General features: G+C 41.7%; 1 protein-coding gene across 7 annotated transcripts in view; it reads left to right on the top strand.

The window, feature by feature from the left end:
• plx (PTB_TBC1D1_like and TBC domain-containing protein plx) overlaps positions 1 to 14,682 on the top strand; it is a 70,759-nt gene extending 56,077 nt beyond the window's left edge. For all 7 annotated transcript variants that reach the window (XM_089737686.1, XM_028175823.2, XM_028175822.2 and 4 more), the window contains 9 exons: positions 630 to 767; positions 3,184 to 3,342; positions 4,537 to 4,701; positions 5,787 to 5,938; positions 7,165 to 7,263; positions 8,046 to 8,199; positions 11,342 to 11,511; positions 12,205 to 12,351; positions 13,154 to 14,682. In XM_089737686.1, coding sequence (XP_089593812.1) covers positions 630 to 767; positions 3,184 to 3,342; positions 4,537 to 4,701; positions 5,787 to 5,938; positions 7,165 to 7,263; positions 8,046 to 8,199; positions 11,342 to 11,511; positions 12,205 to 12,351; positions 13,154 to 13,936 — 1,967 coding nt within the window. In that variant the 3' untranslated portion in view covers positions 13,937 to 14,682. The remainder of the gene's footprint in view (positions 1 to 629; positions 768 to 3,183; positions 3,343 to 4,536; positions 4,702 to 5,786; positions 5,939 to 7,164; positions 7,264 to 8,045; positions 8,200 to 11,341; positions 11,512 to 12,204; positions 12,352 to 13,153) is intronic.
• Positions 14,683 to 19,051: the final 4,369 nt, after the last annotated feature.

Below are 19,051 nucleotides of genomic sequence, written 5' to 3'. Positions count from 1 at the left end.
TAGTTAAAGGCCTTTTTTTCCATAGACATCTACAACGCAAATGCCGCCACCCACCTTGAGATATGTGTTCTAAGATCTGCCCCGCCCTTCAAACCGAAACGCATTACTGTTTAACGGCAGAAATAGGAAGGGCGGTGGTACCTACCCGCGCAGACTCACAGGACGTCCTACCACCAGTAATGGTCATAGCTTAATGCAGTTATTTCTATACTCACCATGAGAACAATAGAATTAGTATCAGAGTTGTTGTACCCTTTTGGAATATAATAGATTCAGGGAAACATTTAGATTATATTTATGTACATAAAAAAATTAGTTTGTCAAAGTATGTGATATAACCTTTTACGGAATTGCATATTCAACTCTATATGGCTTTATTTCTTTATTTACGGGTAGGCGACGCCGTGCTGTGTCCATTGCGGCCCCGTCGAGCCGTCTCATCCGACGTACACCAGTCGATGGGGATTGAGGCAGTTGAGACTTGGACCTCACGCTGCCTCGTGTTGAATGCCTCGAATTGCGATTACATTGCGCGTTCACGATACGTTCCGAATTCATTGCGGGCTCCGATACGAAGATTTTTGGACGTCCGCTGCGGCTCGCGAATTACGTAGATTTGTTGATTCCAGGTCAAGCCTCGACGTCATCAGGTGGCTCCAAGGAGAAACGCAAGCGGTCCCGTCAGGAGCTGAGGCGGCTCTGGGAGATGGCGATCGATCAGACAATACTGCTGGTTAGGATGGAGAAAGAGAACAAAAGATTAAAAGGTACGTAAAGATATCGGGTGGTGGTCAGCAGGCTTTTTTTTATTGCCCTTGTAGGCAGACGAGCATACGGCCCACCTGATGATGAGTGGCTACCGTCGCCCATGGACTTCAGCAATGCCAGGGGCAGAGCCAAGCCGCTGCCTACCGCTAGAAGATATCGAGTGGTGGTGGAGATTTATGAGACTTTAGAACTTATACCTCAGGGTGTGTGGCGCATTTGCGTTGTAGATGTCTATGGACTCCAGTAACCACTTAACACCAGGTGGGCTGAGAGTTTGTTCACCCATCTAAGCAATAAAAATAAAAGATGTGTGGTGCCGTGGAACACCGAATAGGAACTAAGTTCCTTATTATAAAAACATTAATTTTAAGTTCTATTCGAGGTATAAAGAAAATAACTATTGATTTTTTTATTGATAAAAATAAATAAAAAGTAGTTTACAAAGTTATCAACCTTTAATTTAATTTCCAATGATTTATAAAAAATATATAATAATAATAATATATAAAGAAACAGCTATTTATATGAATAATAATAATAATAACCGTCATCACGTAGACTATACATTAGACACTGTATAGCCATCATACTAAGACTGTACGTAAATAATAAAAATCTTACGTTACGGACGTTTTTTCCCGGTTAGGTTACCCCTCCGCATCGTTTCGACCTCCTTTTTCTTCTTCTAATGCCTCTTCAATCCTGAAGGTTGGCCGTTAGCTTCCTGTATTCATTTCTATCAGCAGCCAGCCGGAACAGCTGTTCGACGGAGGCAATACTGTAGGAGTGGGTGATATAAATCGTATATAGATTCAATATCTATATATCGCAGCAATATCGTTGAATCCGATATCGCCCCGCACGAAATCTATATATCGATATCAGCCGATACACGATATTGCTCGATGTGATGCGCATCGGCATATCGTACCGATTCGTGAATCGAAATCTATATAACGATATCAGCCGATACACGATATTACTCGATGTGATGCGCATCGGCATATCGTACCGATTCGTTAATATCAGCAATATTCGTTTGGTTCGTATCGAATCGGCCAGAGTGAGTGAGCGCACGATAGGGATATCATGTGATGAATGAAACAGAAACAGGCATTATCCATACAATTGTAAACCTTATATTTAAGTCCATATGTCTGTAGATTATTCTTAGCGTATCAGCAGGATACAATTAAGGAAAGAAGTTTCAACTTTCGACCCTAACTTGAATGCAGTATAGCCTATTTGCATCGTTGAATTTATTTTCACGCGCTTTGACCTTGAACTAGAATTTTTGGACAAGTGTTTATAAATACTTAAAAGTGTTTTGTGTTTGATTTTTAAAGTACACATTTTTCTATTTTTAGTTGAATCCAAATAATTGAGTTTATTTCTTGTGTTCGTATTAAACTTTTGAAATCTACACTCTTTTGGTATATTTTGTAATTTTAAATTAAGACACAAATTACTAAAAACTGAAAATAAAGTAGCCAGTCCTAAGCCTGGTAAAAGCATGAAGGAAAGTTTTTTTGATATTTTTATTTTCATGTTCTTTTTATTACTTTAAGATCATATTATAAATTGATATCAGAAAACCAACCGTATAACGTTGACTTAAATCTATATCTACTACGATATTATATCAGCGTATCGTTTCAAATCTCAAATATCATGAATCGAGAAAATCTACTAGCATCCATCAATATATAGATTCAGAAAATATATAGATTCAATATCCGATATTGATCCTCGATATATAGATACGATTCGATACGCGGCAAAACCGATATTACCCACTCCTACAATACTGGTCCACTCCCGGATATTCCGGAGCCATGACTTCTTTCTTCGCCCAGCACGTCTCTTTCCGTCCGCTTTGCCCATCATTATCAACTGTAGCAGCATGTATCTATCGTTCCTGAGCACGTGGCTGAGATATTCTATCTTGCGTTTTTTTCCGACCGCTGGTTATTGATGTGAAATATCTATAGCCGCACGTAAAACCGATTTCTGGCGACGCGTTGCCACGCTATATGATGGTATATATACAGTCTATATGCAGTAGTGTGTACGGTGTGGCGACGCGTCGCCATGCGCAATCGACTGTGCGATTCTCTCCCACTCGATCCGGCGTTAAGTCATCTCTCTCGCTACACTGAGCTCGGATACCTATAGTGTATACTCCGTAGTGTATACAGTGTTGTTTACTACAGTACACATAACCTGTGTTTTACTTAAAAACAAATTATTTTTTCGTACCTAATATTTTATTTTATCATTATGACATATATTTAGTTCCTATCACAATCTGTTCGTTTCTGCATATTACTTTTACAAAATAATGTCGATGTTTCACATCTGCCAGGCGCAGGTGACGGCTCACATTTTTTATTATTAAACATTGAATCATTTTAGAGAGCGAGGAGTCGTCTGCCGTCCGTCGGATGAAGCTGGAGTACAGCGAGTTGGGCGCGTGCGAGCCCGGCGCCGCGCTCACGTGGGACCTGCTGCTGGGCGGGGGGCAGCGCGCCGCCGCCGCCGACCGGCACATGCTCGCGCAGGCCGTCATGCAGGGTACGCCTCCAGAGATGTCCGCTTGAATAAATAATAGCTTAAAAAAACTAACAAAATACGCTTTTATAGAAAATCCAACTAAAAAATAGAAAATAAATTTTAATAAATTTAAATTAAAAAAGAGCGTAAGAAAAAATGATTTCATTGTAAAAAAAGCGTTAGTTAAATTTTCTATAAAAGCGTATTTTGTTTGTTTTTTTTAAAACATTATTAATTTTTCATTTTTTAGTTGAATCTAAAAAAAAATTTAAATATTGAATTGTCATCGGTCCTTAATAAGTATACCAAATTTAAAGTTAATCCGACGTTTTGGAGGAGCCCAAATCATGTTCAAAGATTCCTTTACATACTTTGCGTCTGAAGGTAATAAAAACGTATTTATTAAAAAAAAAACATCGATGTTTGTTCGATATATCGAATTGAAACATCACATATTTACATGAAACAAGCTAACATGTACATATGTGCGTATTGTATTGCTTTTTTTTTTTTTTGTAAACCAAAGTTTTGTAAATCTTTTTTTTCTCTGTTAACTTTCTTTACTTATAAATGTGATTTTGACGATGTAAACTTGTTTTTCATTTTTGTATAAGCTATTTTTTAATATAATAATATTATAAATAATAATAATAATAATAAATATTTACTAACAATCACGCCACGTTAACTGGTCCCGTGATAAGTTCGTAAAGAACTTGTGTTACAGGTACCAGATAACGGAAATAAATGTAATATTTTTATTATACACATACATATATTTAATATACATCCATAACCCTGGAAAATACATTTATATTTATCATACAAATATCTTCCCTTGGCGGGATTCGAACCCGCGACCCCCTTATGTAGTGACCATGTCACCTACCACTACACCAGACAGCCGTTGCAATTATATCTATACTAATATTATAAAGAGGAAAGATTTGTTTGTTTGTTTGTTTGTTTCGAATAGGCTCCGAAACTACTGGACCGATTTGAAAAATTATTTTTCCATTAGAAGCCGACATTGTCCCTGATGATCATAGGCTACTTTTTTTTTATTTTTATTTTATTTTATTTTTTTGGTTTCATGTGTGTTTTAATGTTTCCGAAGCGAAGCGAGGGCGGGTCGCTAGTGCATTATAATATGTTTGATTTTTTTTACTGTTCGTTTCTGAAATAAATAAATAAATATAACGTTTATTTGTGCAGGCGTACCTCGAGTGTCTCGCGGCGCCATCTGGTACTTCCTGGCGGAGCAGGCCTGCCTCAGGGCTCCGCCCCCGGACACCAGACACTGCCCCCTCTACCACACGCCCTACACCACTCTACTGTCGGGCCTCACGAAACATCAGCACGCTATCTTAATTGACTTAGGTGAGTAACGAGTCGGTCTAAGCCTTAACAATTTAGTCAGTCTACGAGAGTTCGTCTAAGAGATGATACGAGCCCTAGCAAGAGCAGTGCTTCCCAGAATCTACCACCGGATTTGAATCGCGACTCACTGAGAAGATCCCATACATAATACTCAAACTAGTTATAGATAAGCGACTCTAGCACTCAACAAAAATGTTTTCGGGCGTCGGCCACTAGATGGCTTCGCTTCGATTAGTTTCTCATTGCTCCTGTAGATGGCAGTAAAATATTGCCTATCCCATATTTTATTTTTAATGAAGGATTATTGCAAATTTTCAGAAACCACAATATGACAATTACTCAATTTGTCCTATAAATAACAAATAAAGACTTGTGATTTATTATTGTTTTATTTTCTGTGTTTAGTTATACAATAATTAAATGCCGTAACTTTAACAACATATAAGTTTAGGGGCATCCGCTACAAGATGTCGCTAGTTGCCATACAAAGCCGGGTGATGGTAGACCGCGTTCCCCCGACCGCTCTGGGGGAAGGTGTAACGCGGCGCCATCAAGGCGGGCTCTCGGCCCGCTGAACGAGGGAACCGGTGGTCGTGTCGCTGGCGGCCGCCGGTCCGGCGTCCGTGGGACGGTGGGATGGATGTTATGTGCTCTGCGTCAACCCTGTCCCGCCGTCTCAATAGCCCCGACTGGGCTCCGGCCCGGTCCGAGGTAGGGCGCCGGTTGTGAGCGGCAGGAGTTTTTAGTGAGGTTCAACTCCCACATACCCCACCTGCCGCGCGGGTGGGGATCCGGCGATTTTCTCCTGTTGAAAAAAAAAAGTTGCCATACAAAAAAAAATATTTGTCTTAAAATACCGCAGTTTCAGGGTCCTGGGAGATCCGGTGAGGAACTCAGTGGTCTATGTCTGTGATTTAAGTTACACATCCAACTCTTCTTGTACTCTGGAGATGTGTAGTCATCGGAGTCCTTGGACATAACAAACGTGAACGCACTAAACCACCACAAGATTGGACGTCGTGGTCTAGCGGTCCTAAGAGCTGCTTTAATTAAAACGACATTCAACCTTATTTCTTGTGCAACAGGTCGCACATTCCCCAAGCACTCGTACTTCGCGTCGGCCCTTGGTCCCGGCCAGCTGGCTCTCTACAACATTCTGAAGGCGTACTCCCTGCTCGATCCTGATGTGGGATACTGTCAGGGTCTGAGCTTCGTCGCCGGCGTGCTGCTGCTCCACGTGAGTACAGTCCCCGACCTTAATCACCGCACATCGTAATTTGAGGATAGATAGTTGCACGAGCACATCAATGGAGATCCGGGTCCTCTTTCGAATGCGTCGATAATCCTCAATGCGTCGATAATCCTCAATGCTGACGTAATAACCACTAATAAATACAGGGCTGTTAATGTCCCGTGCGACTAAGATAACGATGCACGAAACCGAAATTAGCCGAATTAGTCATCCCGAAAGACGATGTGCAGTAATTCTCGGCAGGCACTGTATCGTTCATACATTAACTTACACTTAAATTCGTAACACGCATCGTACAGCTCTTGTATATAAGATATAGTATAAGTTATTAGCTGTTATCTATACAACAACGGACCGACCGCACTAGACGTCAGTTGGAGAGGCCTATGTTCAGCAGTGGACAGTAGACAGGCTGAGATGATGATGATACATATAAATAAAATTGGAGTGTCTGTTTGTAATATTGAAATAACTGCTTTTTCCTACATGCATATGAATATACGGGGTGTCCAACCATCATGGTTACAAACATGGTTTGAGGTTGAGTTCTGGAACGTCCTGTATATACGGTACATACAGCAAAATAACATTTTTTACAATTTTTGTCTGTCTGTCTGTTTGTTCCGGCTAATCTCTGGAATGGTTGGACTGATTTTGACGAGACTTTCACTGATAGGTAGCTGATGATATTATTTTAAGGAGTAACTTAAGCTAGCTTCGCCCCGCGGCGTCACCCGCGGTACGACAATAACCGCGGGTAAGATCGCGGGACTCGGCTATCAATAATAAAATTTAATGTTTCCGAAGCGAAGCGAGGGCGGGTCGCTAGTCAATATAATAAAATAGTTATTAGCTAATCGTCACTAGTTCGTAAACATTTACAAGTTTATGTAACGAGAATTTATCTTCAAGAGTGCCTATGGCGGCAGCAGCCAGAAGTGTGCTCACAAGTGCTCTCTGGCGCAACCGCTAGAGATGTGTTCATGATAACCGATAGCCGCCGCGATTAGAAGAGTGCTCACGAGTGCTCACGGTCGCAGCCGCTAAGGTTGTGTTCACGAGTGCTCACTTGCGTATCCACTAGATCTGTGTTCACGATAACTTCCGGCCACCGCAACTAGAAGTGTGCTCACGAGTGCTCACGCTCGCAGTCGCTCATATACCACTACTGCACTATACTTCGCTAAGCTCCGTCGCCCTCTCCCTCGCAGATGGAGGAGGCGGAGGCGTTTGTTCTGCTAAGACATCTGATGTTCAGGAGAGGACTGAGACTGCAATACCTGCCCGACATGAGTGCACTCCAAGTACAGGTCAGACACACAAACACTATCTACTCAGACAGCGGCCCCACCATGTCCCTTACGTTGCTGATGCCCATGAGCTTACTTACTGGTGGTAGGACCTCTTGTGAGTCCGCACGGGTAGGTACCACCACCCTGCCTATTTCTGCCGTGAAGCAGTAACGCGTTTTGGTTTTAAGGGTGGGGCAGCCGTTGTAACTATACTGGGACCTTAGAACTCTTATCTCAAGGTGAGTGACGGCATTTACGTTGTAGATGTCTATGGGCTCCAGTCACCTCTTAACACCAAGTGGGCTGTGAGCTCGTCCACCCATCTAAGCTATAATTTTTTTTTGTCAATGTTTAACAAATAAAGAGACAGTAATTATAAGGAGTGTGCTTAGTGCGAGCTTTTTAACGTTCTCGATATCGTAAAAGTTAACTCAAGTTTGCCTACGTTTGCCGCTAGGGGCGCTGTTTCAACTACATACAGATTTGAGTTAACTTTTACACTATCGAGAACGTTAATAAACTCGCACTAAGCACACTGTATAGTTATTTTGTTTATTGCGTAGGATGGAGCCCATGGGCATCAAAATATGAACGCAGCCACCTGCCTTGAGACATGAGGTCGGACTCACAATTGCATTAAGACCGCACTACGCACTGTTACCTATTATCCGGGTAATCACTGACTCGCATCATGACACCCATTGGATAAGAACCGAGGATCGCCTACCCGCAAAATCAAATTAATTCGAAATATTTTTTAAACACATGATCATGATTATTTCTGTCTATCCATATTATAGTTATACCAACTGTCTAGACTCCTAAAAGATCATGAACCAGAACTTCACGCGAAGTTAGAAGATCTGGACATCTCGCCAGCGTTGTACGCGGCACCGTGGATGCTGACGCTGTTCACGAGTCAGTTCCCGCTTGGGCTAGTCGTTAGGGTCTTTGGTGAGTATGAACCACACCACAAACAGACACAGATCCGATCTACATCTAGCCTCTAATCCTATACTACACTACTATAGACACAGTCCTCTGCAGCTCTGTACTGATCCCGAGCTCTTCTCGTACACAGACAGACACAGATCCGACCTACATCTAGCCTCTAGTCCTATACTACACTACTATAGACACAGTCCTCTGCAGCTCTGTACTGATCCCGAGCTCTTCTCGTACACAGACAGACACAGATCCGACCTACATCTAGCCTCTAGTCCTATACTACACTACTATAGACACAGTCCTCTGCAGCTCTGTACTGATCCCGAGCTCTTCTCGTACACAGACAGACACAGATCCGACCTACATCTAGCCTCTAGTCCTATACTACACTACTATAGACACAGTCCTCTGCAGCTCTGTACTGATCCCGAGCTCTTCTCGTACACAGACAGACACAGATCCGACCTACATCTAGCCTCTAGTCCTATACTACACTACTATAGACACAGTCCTCTGCAGCTCTGTACTGATCCCGAGCTCTTCTCGTACACAGACAGACACAGATCCGACCTACATCTAGCCTCTAGTCCTATACTACACTACTATAGACACAGTCCTCTGCAGCTCTGTACTGATCCCGAGCTCTTCTCGTACACAGACAGACACAGATCCGACCTACATCTAGCCTCTAGTCCTATACTACACTACTATAGACACAGTCCTCTGCAGCTCTGTACTGATCCCGAGCTCTTCTCGTACACAGACAGACACAGATCCGACCTACATCTAGCCTCTAGTCCTATACTACACTACTATAGACACAGTCCTCTGCAGCTCTGTACTGATCCCGAGCTCTTCTCGTACACAGACAGACACAGATCCGACCTACATCTAGCCTCTAGTCCTATACTACACTACTATAGACACAGTCCTCTGCAGCTCTGTACTGATCCCGAGCTCTTCTCGTACACAGACAGACACAGATCCGACCTACATCTAGCCTCTAGTCCTATAATACACTACTATAGACACAGTCCTCTGCAGCTCTGTACTGATCCCGAGCTCTTCTCGTACACAGACAGACACAGATCCGACCTACATCTAGCCTCTAGTCCTATACTACACTACTATAGACACAGTCCTCTGCAGCTCTGTACTGATCCCGAGCTCTTCTCGTACACAGACAGACACAGATCCGACCTACATCTAGCCTCTAGTCCTATACTACACTACTATAGACACAGTCCTCTGCAGCTCTGTACTGATCCCGAGCTCTTCTCGTACACAGACAGACACAGATCCGACCTACATCTAGCCTCTAGTCCTATACTACACTACTATAGACACAGTCCTCCGCAGCTCTGTACTGATCCCGAGCTCTTCTCGTACACAGACAGACACAGATCCGACCTACATCTAGCCTCTAGTCCTATACTACACTACTATAGACACAGTCCTCTGCAGCTCTGTACTGATCCCGAGCTCTTCTCGTACACAGACAGACACAGATCCGACCTACATCTAGCCTCTAGTCCTATACTACACTACTATAGACACAGTCCTCTGCAGCTCTGTACTGATCCCGAGCTCTTCTCGTACACAGACAGACACAGATCCGACCTACATCTAGCCTCTAGTCCTATACTACACTACTATAGACACAGTCCTCTGCAGCTCTGTACTGATCCCGAGCTCTTCTCGTACACAGACAGACACAGATCCGACCTACATCTAGCCTCTAGTCCTATACTACACTACTATAGACACAGTCCTCTGCAGCTCTGTACTGATCCCGAGCTCTTCTCGTACACAGACAGACACAGATCCGACCTACATCTAGCCTCTAGTCCTATACTACACTACTATAGACACAGTCCTCTGCAGCTCTGTACTGATCCCGAGCTCTTCTCGTACACAGACAGACACAGATCCGACCTACATCTAGCCTCTAGTCCTATACTACACTACTATAGACACAGTCCTCTGCAGCTCTGTACTGATCCCGAGCTCTTCTCGTACACAGACAGACACAGATCCGACCTACATCTAGCCTCTAGTCCTATACTACACTACTATAGACACAGTCCTCTGCAGCTCTGTACTGATCCCGAGCTCTTCTCGTACACAGACAGACACAGATCCGACCTACATCTAGCCTCTAGTCCTATACTACACTACTATAGACACAGTCCTCTGCAGCTCTGTACTGATCCCGAGCTCTTCTCGTACACAGACAGACACAGATCCGACCTACATCTAGCCTCTAGTCCTATACTACACTACTATAGACACAGTCCTCTGCAGCTCTGTACTGATCCCGAGCTCTTCTCGTACACAGACAGACACAGATCCGACCTACATCTAGCCTCTAGTCCTATACTACACTACTATAGACACAGTCCTCTGCAGCTCTGTACTGATCCCGAGCTCTTCTCGTACACAGACAGACACAGATCCGACCTACATCTAGCCTCTAGTCCTATACTACACTACTATAGACACAGTCCTCTGCAGCTCTGTACTGATCCCGAGCTCTTCTCGTACACAGACAGACACAGATCCGACCTACATCTAGCCTCTAGTCCTATACTACACTACTATAGACACAGTCCTCTGCAGCTCTGTACTGATCCCGAGCTCTTCTCGTACACAGACAGACACAGATCCGACCTACATCTAGCCTCTAGTCCTATACTACACTACTATAGACACAGTCCTCTGCAGCTCTGTACTGATCCCGAGCTCTTCTCGTACACAGACAGACACAGATCCGACCTACATCTAGCCTCTAGTCCTATACTACACTACTATAGACACAGTCCTCTGCAGCTCTGTACTGATCCCGAGCTCTTCTCGTACACAGACAGACACAGATCCGACCTACATCTAGCCTCTAGTCCTATACTACACTACTATAGACACAGTCCTCTGCAGCTCTGTACTGATCCCGAGCTCTTCTCGTACACAGACAGACACAGATCCGACCTACATCTAGCCTCTAGTCCTATACTACACTACTATAGACACAGTCCTCTGCAGCTCTGTACTGATCCCGAGCTCTTCTCGTACACAGACAGACACAGATCCGACCTACATCTAGCCTCTAGTCCCATGCTAAACTATAAAATTTTCCGTCTCTTTCTTTCAGATCTGATATTCCTGGACTCTCTAAACATAGTATTCGCTGTGTCTCTTTCTCTCCTCTCAGTTCATAAAGTCGGTTTGATGTTGTGTCAGAGTTGCGAAGAGGCCGCCGAGTATTTGAAACATAAATTACCGGACATAGACAAACCGATGTACGAGAAAGTAATGAAAAAGGTATGCCTTTAAATAAAACTTAATAACATATTTATATGATTTTGATGCACGCAATGTAACACGTCTAAAAATCAGATCAATGACCTCTTGTAACGAGTACTTGTTTGACTGAACTTTCACTGAGGGTATAAATAGAAAAAAAACTGTACTACTTTAAGACAAATATTTTTTGTATGGAAACTAGCGACATCTTGTAGCGGGTGCCCCTAAACTTATGTTGTTAAAATTAAGGCACTTAATTATTGTATAATTAAACACAGAAAATAAAAAATCAAAATAAATTATACAAGTCTTTATTTGTTATAGACAAATTGATTAAATTTTATCAATTTCAAAAATTTTACAAAATGCTTCATTAAAATAAAATATAGGATAGATAATATGTTACTGCCATCTACAGGAGCAATGAGAAACTAATCGAAGCGATGCCATCTAGTGGCCGACGCCCGAAAACATTTTTGTTGAGTGCTCGAGTTGCTTATCTATAACTGATTTGTGTATTTTTTTTTCATTTTTTTATTGCCCTTGTAAGCTGACGAGCATACGGCCCACCTGATGGTGAGTGGTTACCGTCGCCCATGGACTTCAATGCCAGGAGCAGAGCCAAGCCGCTGCCTGGTCCTAACATCCCGCAGGCTTCAGTTACTTATGCCAGAAAGGAGATTTCAATACGTCATTTTTATATATGGATAGGTCCTCTCGATGGACATAAGCCGTGAGCTGAGCGAGTATGCCGTCGAGTACTCCGTGCTGCGCGAGGAGATGCCGCGGCTGGCGACCCTCACCCAGCAGAACCGGAAGCTCACGGAAGAGAACAGACGAATGAGCGAGCAACTGGACGTGAGCGCACCGATAATTCTTTCAGATGAGACCCCCCCCACCACGGCTGCCCCACCCTTCGAACCGGAACGTATTACTGCTTCACCGTAGTTACCGTCGCCCATGGACTTCAGCAATGCCAGGAGCAGAGCAAAGCCGCTGCCTACCTACCTCTCTTTTGAATATTTTTTTAAGAGGAATGATTGTGGTACCGGTTCTTAAGTTCAACTTAACTACTCATCATCTATCATCATCATCATCATCATCGTCATACTAATTGTGCTTGGACGAACCGGCTAGTAGGGACATTTTAAACAATGGATCTAGGTGTGGGGCATATGGGTCGTAAATGGCAAGTGGTGGTCCTCGCTCGTGAACGTAAGCAAAGTTAATGCTAAAGACTCATCAAACTTGGTTTGAAGAAGGACATGTTGTAGCGCTCGGGAAACACCGTTGAGGGGAGCTTCTTTCAGAGCCGGATGGTACGTGCCAGGTCTCCGGGGAAAAGGTTCTAGGGGAGACGATGATGTCCTAAGCAAATTCCTCAGGGAACTCTTAAAAAACCACTGGTGGTAGGACCTCTTGTGAGTCCGCGCAGGTAGGAACCACCACCCTGCCTACTTCTGCCGTGAACCAGTAATGCGTTTCGGTTTTGAAGGGTGGGGCAGCCGTTGTAACTATACTTAAGACCTTAGAACTTATATCTCAAGGTGGGTGGCGCATTTACGTTGTAGATGTCTATGGGCTCCAGTAACCACTTAACACCAGGCTGTGAGTTTGTCCAACCATCTAAGCAATACAAAAAAAAAATACAAATTTCCAGTCAGCCATGGAGGCAATAGAAAACTATCAAAAGAGCCAAGCCCGTCTCGAAGCCGCCAACAAGAGCATCGAGCAACAACTGACGCTGCTGAGTCGGTACGTGAGCGCCCACCAGCGCGCCGACCTGCCCCAGGAAATCAAGAGGATCGTCCAGAGCCACAGCAAGAGGCTGTCCTTCGGCTCGAAGATGTTCTCGTCGAGGACCGCCGAGGATGACGATAGAAGAACCCATAAAGGTATCAGCACCCCGAATCTCTTTGCGAAGACGAACAAAGAAGACGTCGCCGAGAAATATTCGCCTGAAAACGACAGAAGAAGGTTCACAATGAAAAAATCCCTTTCAGTGCATTCTGGTCTCACGAAAAACCCTCTCAAGGCCTTAGATGAGAGAAGCGAGAATGAAAGGAACGGTAATGACGAAGGTCTATCGTGTGCGCTTAAAGAGTTGGATGGGAAGGTGTCTGGTGGTTTAGCGGCTCGCTCGGATCGACATCCGCAGCCAAGCTCGGAGCTGCCCAGCCAGGAGGAAACCAGAAGCGGCTCGTACATCGACGACCTGCTTTTGTTCCAGAGCAGAAAGTGCATGTCGTTGAATCTGAGTCCTAACACAGAGAAGTCCGGTAGCAAATCGATTGACAGCGGCTTCGCGACGCCCCTCAGCCCGGACCGGAACAGCGGGCCCGTGTCGCACCCACTGAGCGATTGCGACGTTGAAATAAAATTCGACGGCCACTCGACCAAGCTGAAACAGATACGGCCCCTCCGACAGACGGACAAAAGTTAGTCATCGGTTATATGCAGCTTTGTGAACGCGACAACCCTACAAAGGGCTGTGACAACCCTACAAGTGACTGTGACAACCCTACAACGGGCTGTGACAACCCTACAACGGGCTGTGACAACCCTAAAAGGGGCTGTGACAACCCTAGCCGGAGACATATTTGTATCTGCATAAACGGTTTCTTTATACTTTGTCGGCCTTTTAATTTTATTTAGATCTATTATATACTTAAGAAAAAATCTTATCCTCTATTAGTCAGATATAAAAAAATACATTATAATAGAATATAAATGCAATTAGAGTGTTCTCTTTCTCGTCTATATGAAAGGTTCAGTCATAATAAATATATCGACTTTATATGTATATGACTTCAAGAATTATCGTTTTAAATGTGTTTAAAGTAATTATTATTGTAGAAAAACATTTGAAGGCCTGCCGTCACACATGCTACCTGTTACACGGCACAGCCTTATGTCGATATACTATTGAGACGACCTCATGTCTCAACGCAGAAATTTCTAATGAAATCTTCCCTAAAGTTAATCTAAAAAATAAATACATTGCACAAGAATCTTTGCCTTCTCACTCGCTTCTATAGTAAATAAGGGAGACAAAAAAATAATTGTTTATTTATTATGAATTATTCAAATCACATTCAATTCTGTTAAATTTAAGTGTAAAACTGAAGCCGAGAGAATAAAGCGTTCTTAGTCGAATGTTCGCCATAGATTAAATAAATTATTGAAAAAGAATCATCAAGTCGTTTTATTTCTGGTTTTCTTTAATCTCAAATGAAAATTACTTTTTGGCGGGTACGTGCATAGACCTAACGCGCGACGAGTTGGGTGAATTGTTGAACTATTTAGTAAATTTTTTTAAAAAATTTTAAAATTTTAGCCACTTCGCAGATTTTTCACTTTAGGTAGATTAAATCGAGAGGTGAAAGGTTTACGCGAGATTTTTGCAACATTACAGAAGAGCCATTTAAAGTTTAAAATTTGCAAAATACATCATAACAAAAATACTTTTTCAGATATTTGAATGGGGTAAAGCTAATTGAAGTTCAATTAAAAATATCGAATTATTGATGCTAATACCAAATGAAACGGACCTTTAATTACAAAGATAAATGTCGCTTATACCAAATAGCCTTTCACCCCTCGAAATGTTTATATTCTGTTTCAAACTATTTGCGTACCGAGCGACTATTTGGCGGGAACGCCAGATGAGAATTCGTTTAGTGTTTCTTCAGGTTTAATCGTGTAATAACGGTGTCTTATTAACTGTTTATCATCAGTGCTAAAAAATGAAAAATTAATCGAAACCTCTGAACGTGTCTTGGATTCTTTCAAAAAGTCCACTGAAAATTCTCAGCGAAGATATGTTGTCACTCATTTTATTTCGAAGTGACAATTTACTTCCGTAGCTTACAATATCGGCATATCAAGTCGCATTCGGGTGTCATCGGGCGCGATCGGAATTCCCGAACGCGCAGGCGTCATCTGACGTCATTTAACAAGATTCGTGCGGATTTATGTATAATATAAATCGTAAATATTAATATAACTATACCTAGTAGAATTATTTTGTCCGTGCAGTTTGGGTCATAAAAAATCGGAGCGGTGAAGCGAGTATTTGGTTCTCTCTTCCACTCACGAGCCTTATGGACGGGCATAGTGATGCGCATTATTGTTGTCGATAAGCGTTATCGATAGTGTATTTAGTTTTGTCATTTTGTGGGTTAGTGATAAAAATGAAAGAAAAAAATCACTAATCGCCACTTACACCACATATCGCCGCAGCAAGTTAACGAGAACGGCAGAAATTTATACTTTTTAACCTTTCGGGATTTATTTTTATTTCAGTGAAAAATTTTAGCACATTGTTGACAACAACATGTGTAAATATTATTTTGAATAAATTCTGCCGTTTTGATACAAAACAAAGGAGTAGCCATTGTGTCACTAAAGACATTCAGAGAACGAATGAAACACATTTCCCATCGACATAATGTACTATAATTTGCAGGTAAGTACAAATGACTCGTAACATAACAATGTCTCACCACCCTTCGTAACTACCCCGCCGCCGTTCGTATACTACCTGCCTTCGATGACTCATTTGTTTTTATCGATAATGACGTTGCGCCCGCGCAACATGCTCACCGCCCTAGCCGGCCTGTGTTTTATGACCCAAACTGCACGGACAAAATAATTCTACTATAGTATCGTCTAGTGCCTAGCGTCGTTTTCTTCTATTTTGTTAATATTATAATATTGTACACCAAAATATTATTTATGAAGGGCGAAAAGTAAATAGCAAACCACACTTCGCATGCAGATCATCGGATATAGGCGTACGAGTATGAACGCGATTTTATCGTATAACGTCTTTATTCGGGTAGATTCAGCGAAGCACCGCTCTTGCTAGGGCCAGTATTAACAACTACCCACAGGTTCAGCCTCATGAAATTTCCTACCAAACCTGAAGTGAAGCTGGAATATGCCCTCGCGGCTACCTGTGATTTCGTAAGGAAAAATAGTCTTATACCAGGGTACTAAGAATAGTGATCTACTGGTAGCCCTTTACTAGCCAGCACTAGTAAGTACGAAAATCCCGCCCATTTCTGATTTCCTGTTGTAAAATATGTAGGTCGGAGAGACCGCATTATAAAGACCATCGTCAGACATCACATGGGCGAATAGGGTGATCGAGTTAGAGAAATATTGAGTACACAAAACACGTTTTTTGTCTTAGAACAATTTAGAAATCTTCTCTTGACGTTAGCAAACGAAAACGAATGAGAGTTCTTAGGACGGAGGCACCGCTCTTCAAGAAGGCTGGTTGGTAAGTGAATTTGCGTCTATGCGTGCCTCCATCGGCTAGGCTCTGCCGTAGCACGAAGTTAGCCGAGCTCCGACGAAATTACGATCGTGCTGTCATCTCCCGGGAATCGTGCTGCGTCGTTTTGCCACCAAACTAATGACCGTCTCCGACATGTTTAATAACTTCGACCTTGTCTATCAACGTGGATTCGCGATTAGGCTCCGGTAACAAAACAAATCTGTGTGTTTTTTCACACTTAATTATTGATTATGCTCACAGAGGACCGGTTACGGTAAAAACTAAAAAGTCACCACAAATCACTTGTTGGTACCACCAATTTGGCGGTGATCGTTAAAAAATATTTAAAATTGATTGTTTCATTATAAAGCCTCTAGTTACGCAACCGCGTCGTTTCTTAATTAAATCATCACATTTGTTTAATGCGTAATGAGATATTATTTATATATTTTATTTATCAGGCACACAATACACATCACAAGCTAAAAATATACATAAAAAACACAAGTAAAAAGAAACACAATCTGGCTTGCAACATAATGAATAGGAAAAGTGATGCAAGAAATATCTTTTTTTTTATTAGGTACGTACACACAAGTGAATAATTAAACTCTAAAAATCCATAGCCAAACTTGGATTGGTTTTTTAGAGCCCAAGGTCAAAATAGTCATCTTCTCTTCTTCTTCACATTCAATAACTAAATTAGATTTATTTGTAGACGAGATTATCAATCGTCAATGTTTTAACCACATTTGCGTTTTTAGTAGGTAACGACATTCCAAGTTTTATGACGTGACTTATTTCCCATATCGAATAGTGAATTCGGAAATTTCGTTCGAGCGGAAATGGAACGTAAAAAAAACAATGACGCGGAGAAAGATGAAGAAACATAATATTATTACCTAGTACTAGAGGTCCCGCAGTAGTCGAAATTCGACTATAATTAATGGGAATTGGAAGTTTGTACACTATTATTATTGTATTTTATACTTCTATAATCACAAATTTCGCCAAGACTAAACTATAAAAAATATTAACAAAGACAAACAATATTTAATCTATTCTCAATTTGACGCCAAGAACAAAAGTTTGACAATAAATAGTATGCATGCGTGTGTGCGTCAAATACATGGTATGTAGTGTGTGTAATGTTTTCTTTATTGATTAATGTATCTTTTATGCATTATTTTAAAAAAAATATTAGCATTGTGCATTTCTTCTCTATATTCTCTATAAGTGTGGAAAATTTCATACTCCTCCGTCCGCGCAATTTTCGTAAAAAGGGATACAAAGTTTTTGCTTCACGAATTAATATATAGATAAAACCTAACCTAAAAAATTCTCGGTATATTCATGTCTTATATCAATTATGCCCAGTGTTACATCAGAAGGAGTCTAAGCGGTTTAAGCTCGAGCCATGAAATGTGTTAACACACATAAAAAGTTACGTAACAAAATAGCATTGTAGGTACCACTTTCACTCTTGATATTAAAATATTCAGTATAAACTATAATTCAATTTCGTTCAATTCATTTATTATCAGATAACAATAATCCAACAATTCGCACACACATTTAAATCAAAATTAAAGTAAACAAAATATGTTATTAATGTTAAAAATGTGAAATATGTAATTACTAACGTAGCTTACCTATCCTTCAGGATAATATAATTAAATAGGTATGCAGTATTATGATAACTTTAATAAGTATATATGTACATCTTAAAACAAAGGACCTGGAATTGAAAATATTAAGGTCTTTAAAACACGCTTCGTTTGTTCCGTGCGTAGGCAGGTACCTAATTCAAATTAAAATGTTAATGTTACAATAAAAGTACACTGTAAAGAAATCTATTCGTACCTATTTACTTTTAATCTTCGATCAGCAGTTACATACTATTGCTGATCGAAGCCTTTAATAATAAAAATACATAATAGTTAAATGAGGAAATATTTTTTTAATTACTTCACCCAAAAACCACTTCGTAGGTACCTACACCGGTCACCGTTCTCGTCGAAACCGTCGCTTGCGACGAAGGGCTCGACGAGTAAATTAACTCTCAGACACAGCCCACTGAGTTTCTCGCCGGATCTTCTCAGTGGGTCGCGTTTCCGATCCGGTGGTAGATTCTGCGAAGCACGGCTCTTGCTAGGGTTCGCGTTAGCATCGTCATCAGGTTTGAGCCCCGTGAGCTCACCTACTAGCCACGGTTACGCTGAAATAGCCTCTCAAGGCTATCAGCTTAGGTAGGAAAAAAAAAAAAAAGGTACC

This window comes from Bombyx mandarina, chromosome 23, assembly GCF_030267445.1.
Source record: "Bombyx mandarina strain Sakado chromosome 23, ASM3026744v2".
In the NCBI taxonomy this organism is placed as follows: domain Eukaryota; kingdom Metazoa; phylum Arthropoda; class Insecta; order Lepidoptera; family Bombycidae; genus Bombyx; species Bombyx mandarina.
Note: the sequence above shows the minus strand (reverse complement) of the source record. Positions and strands in the feature narration are given on the sequence as shown.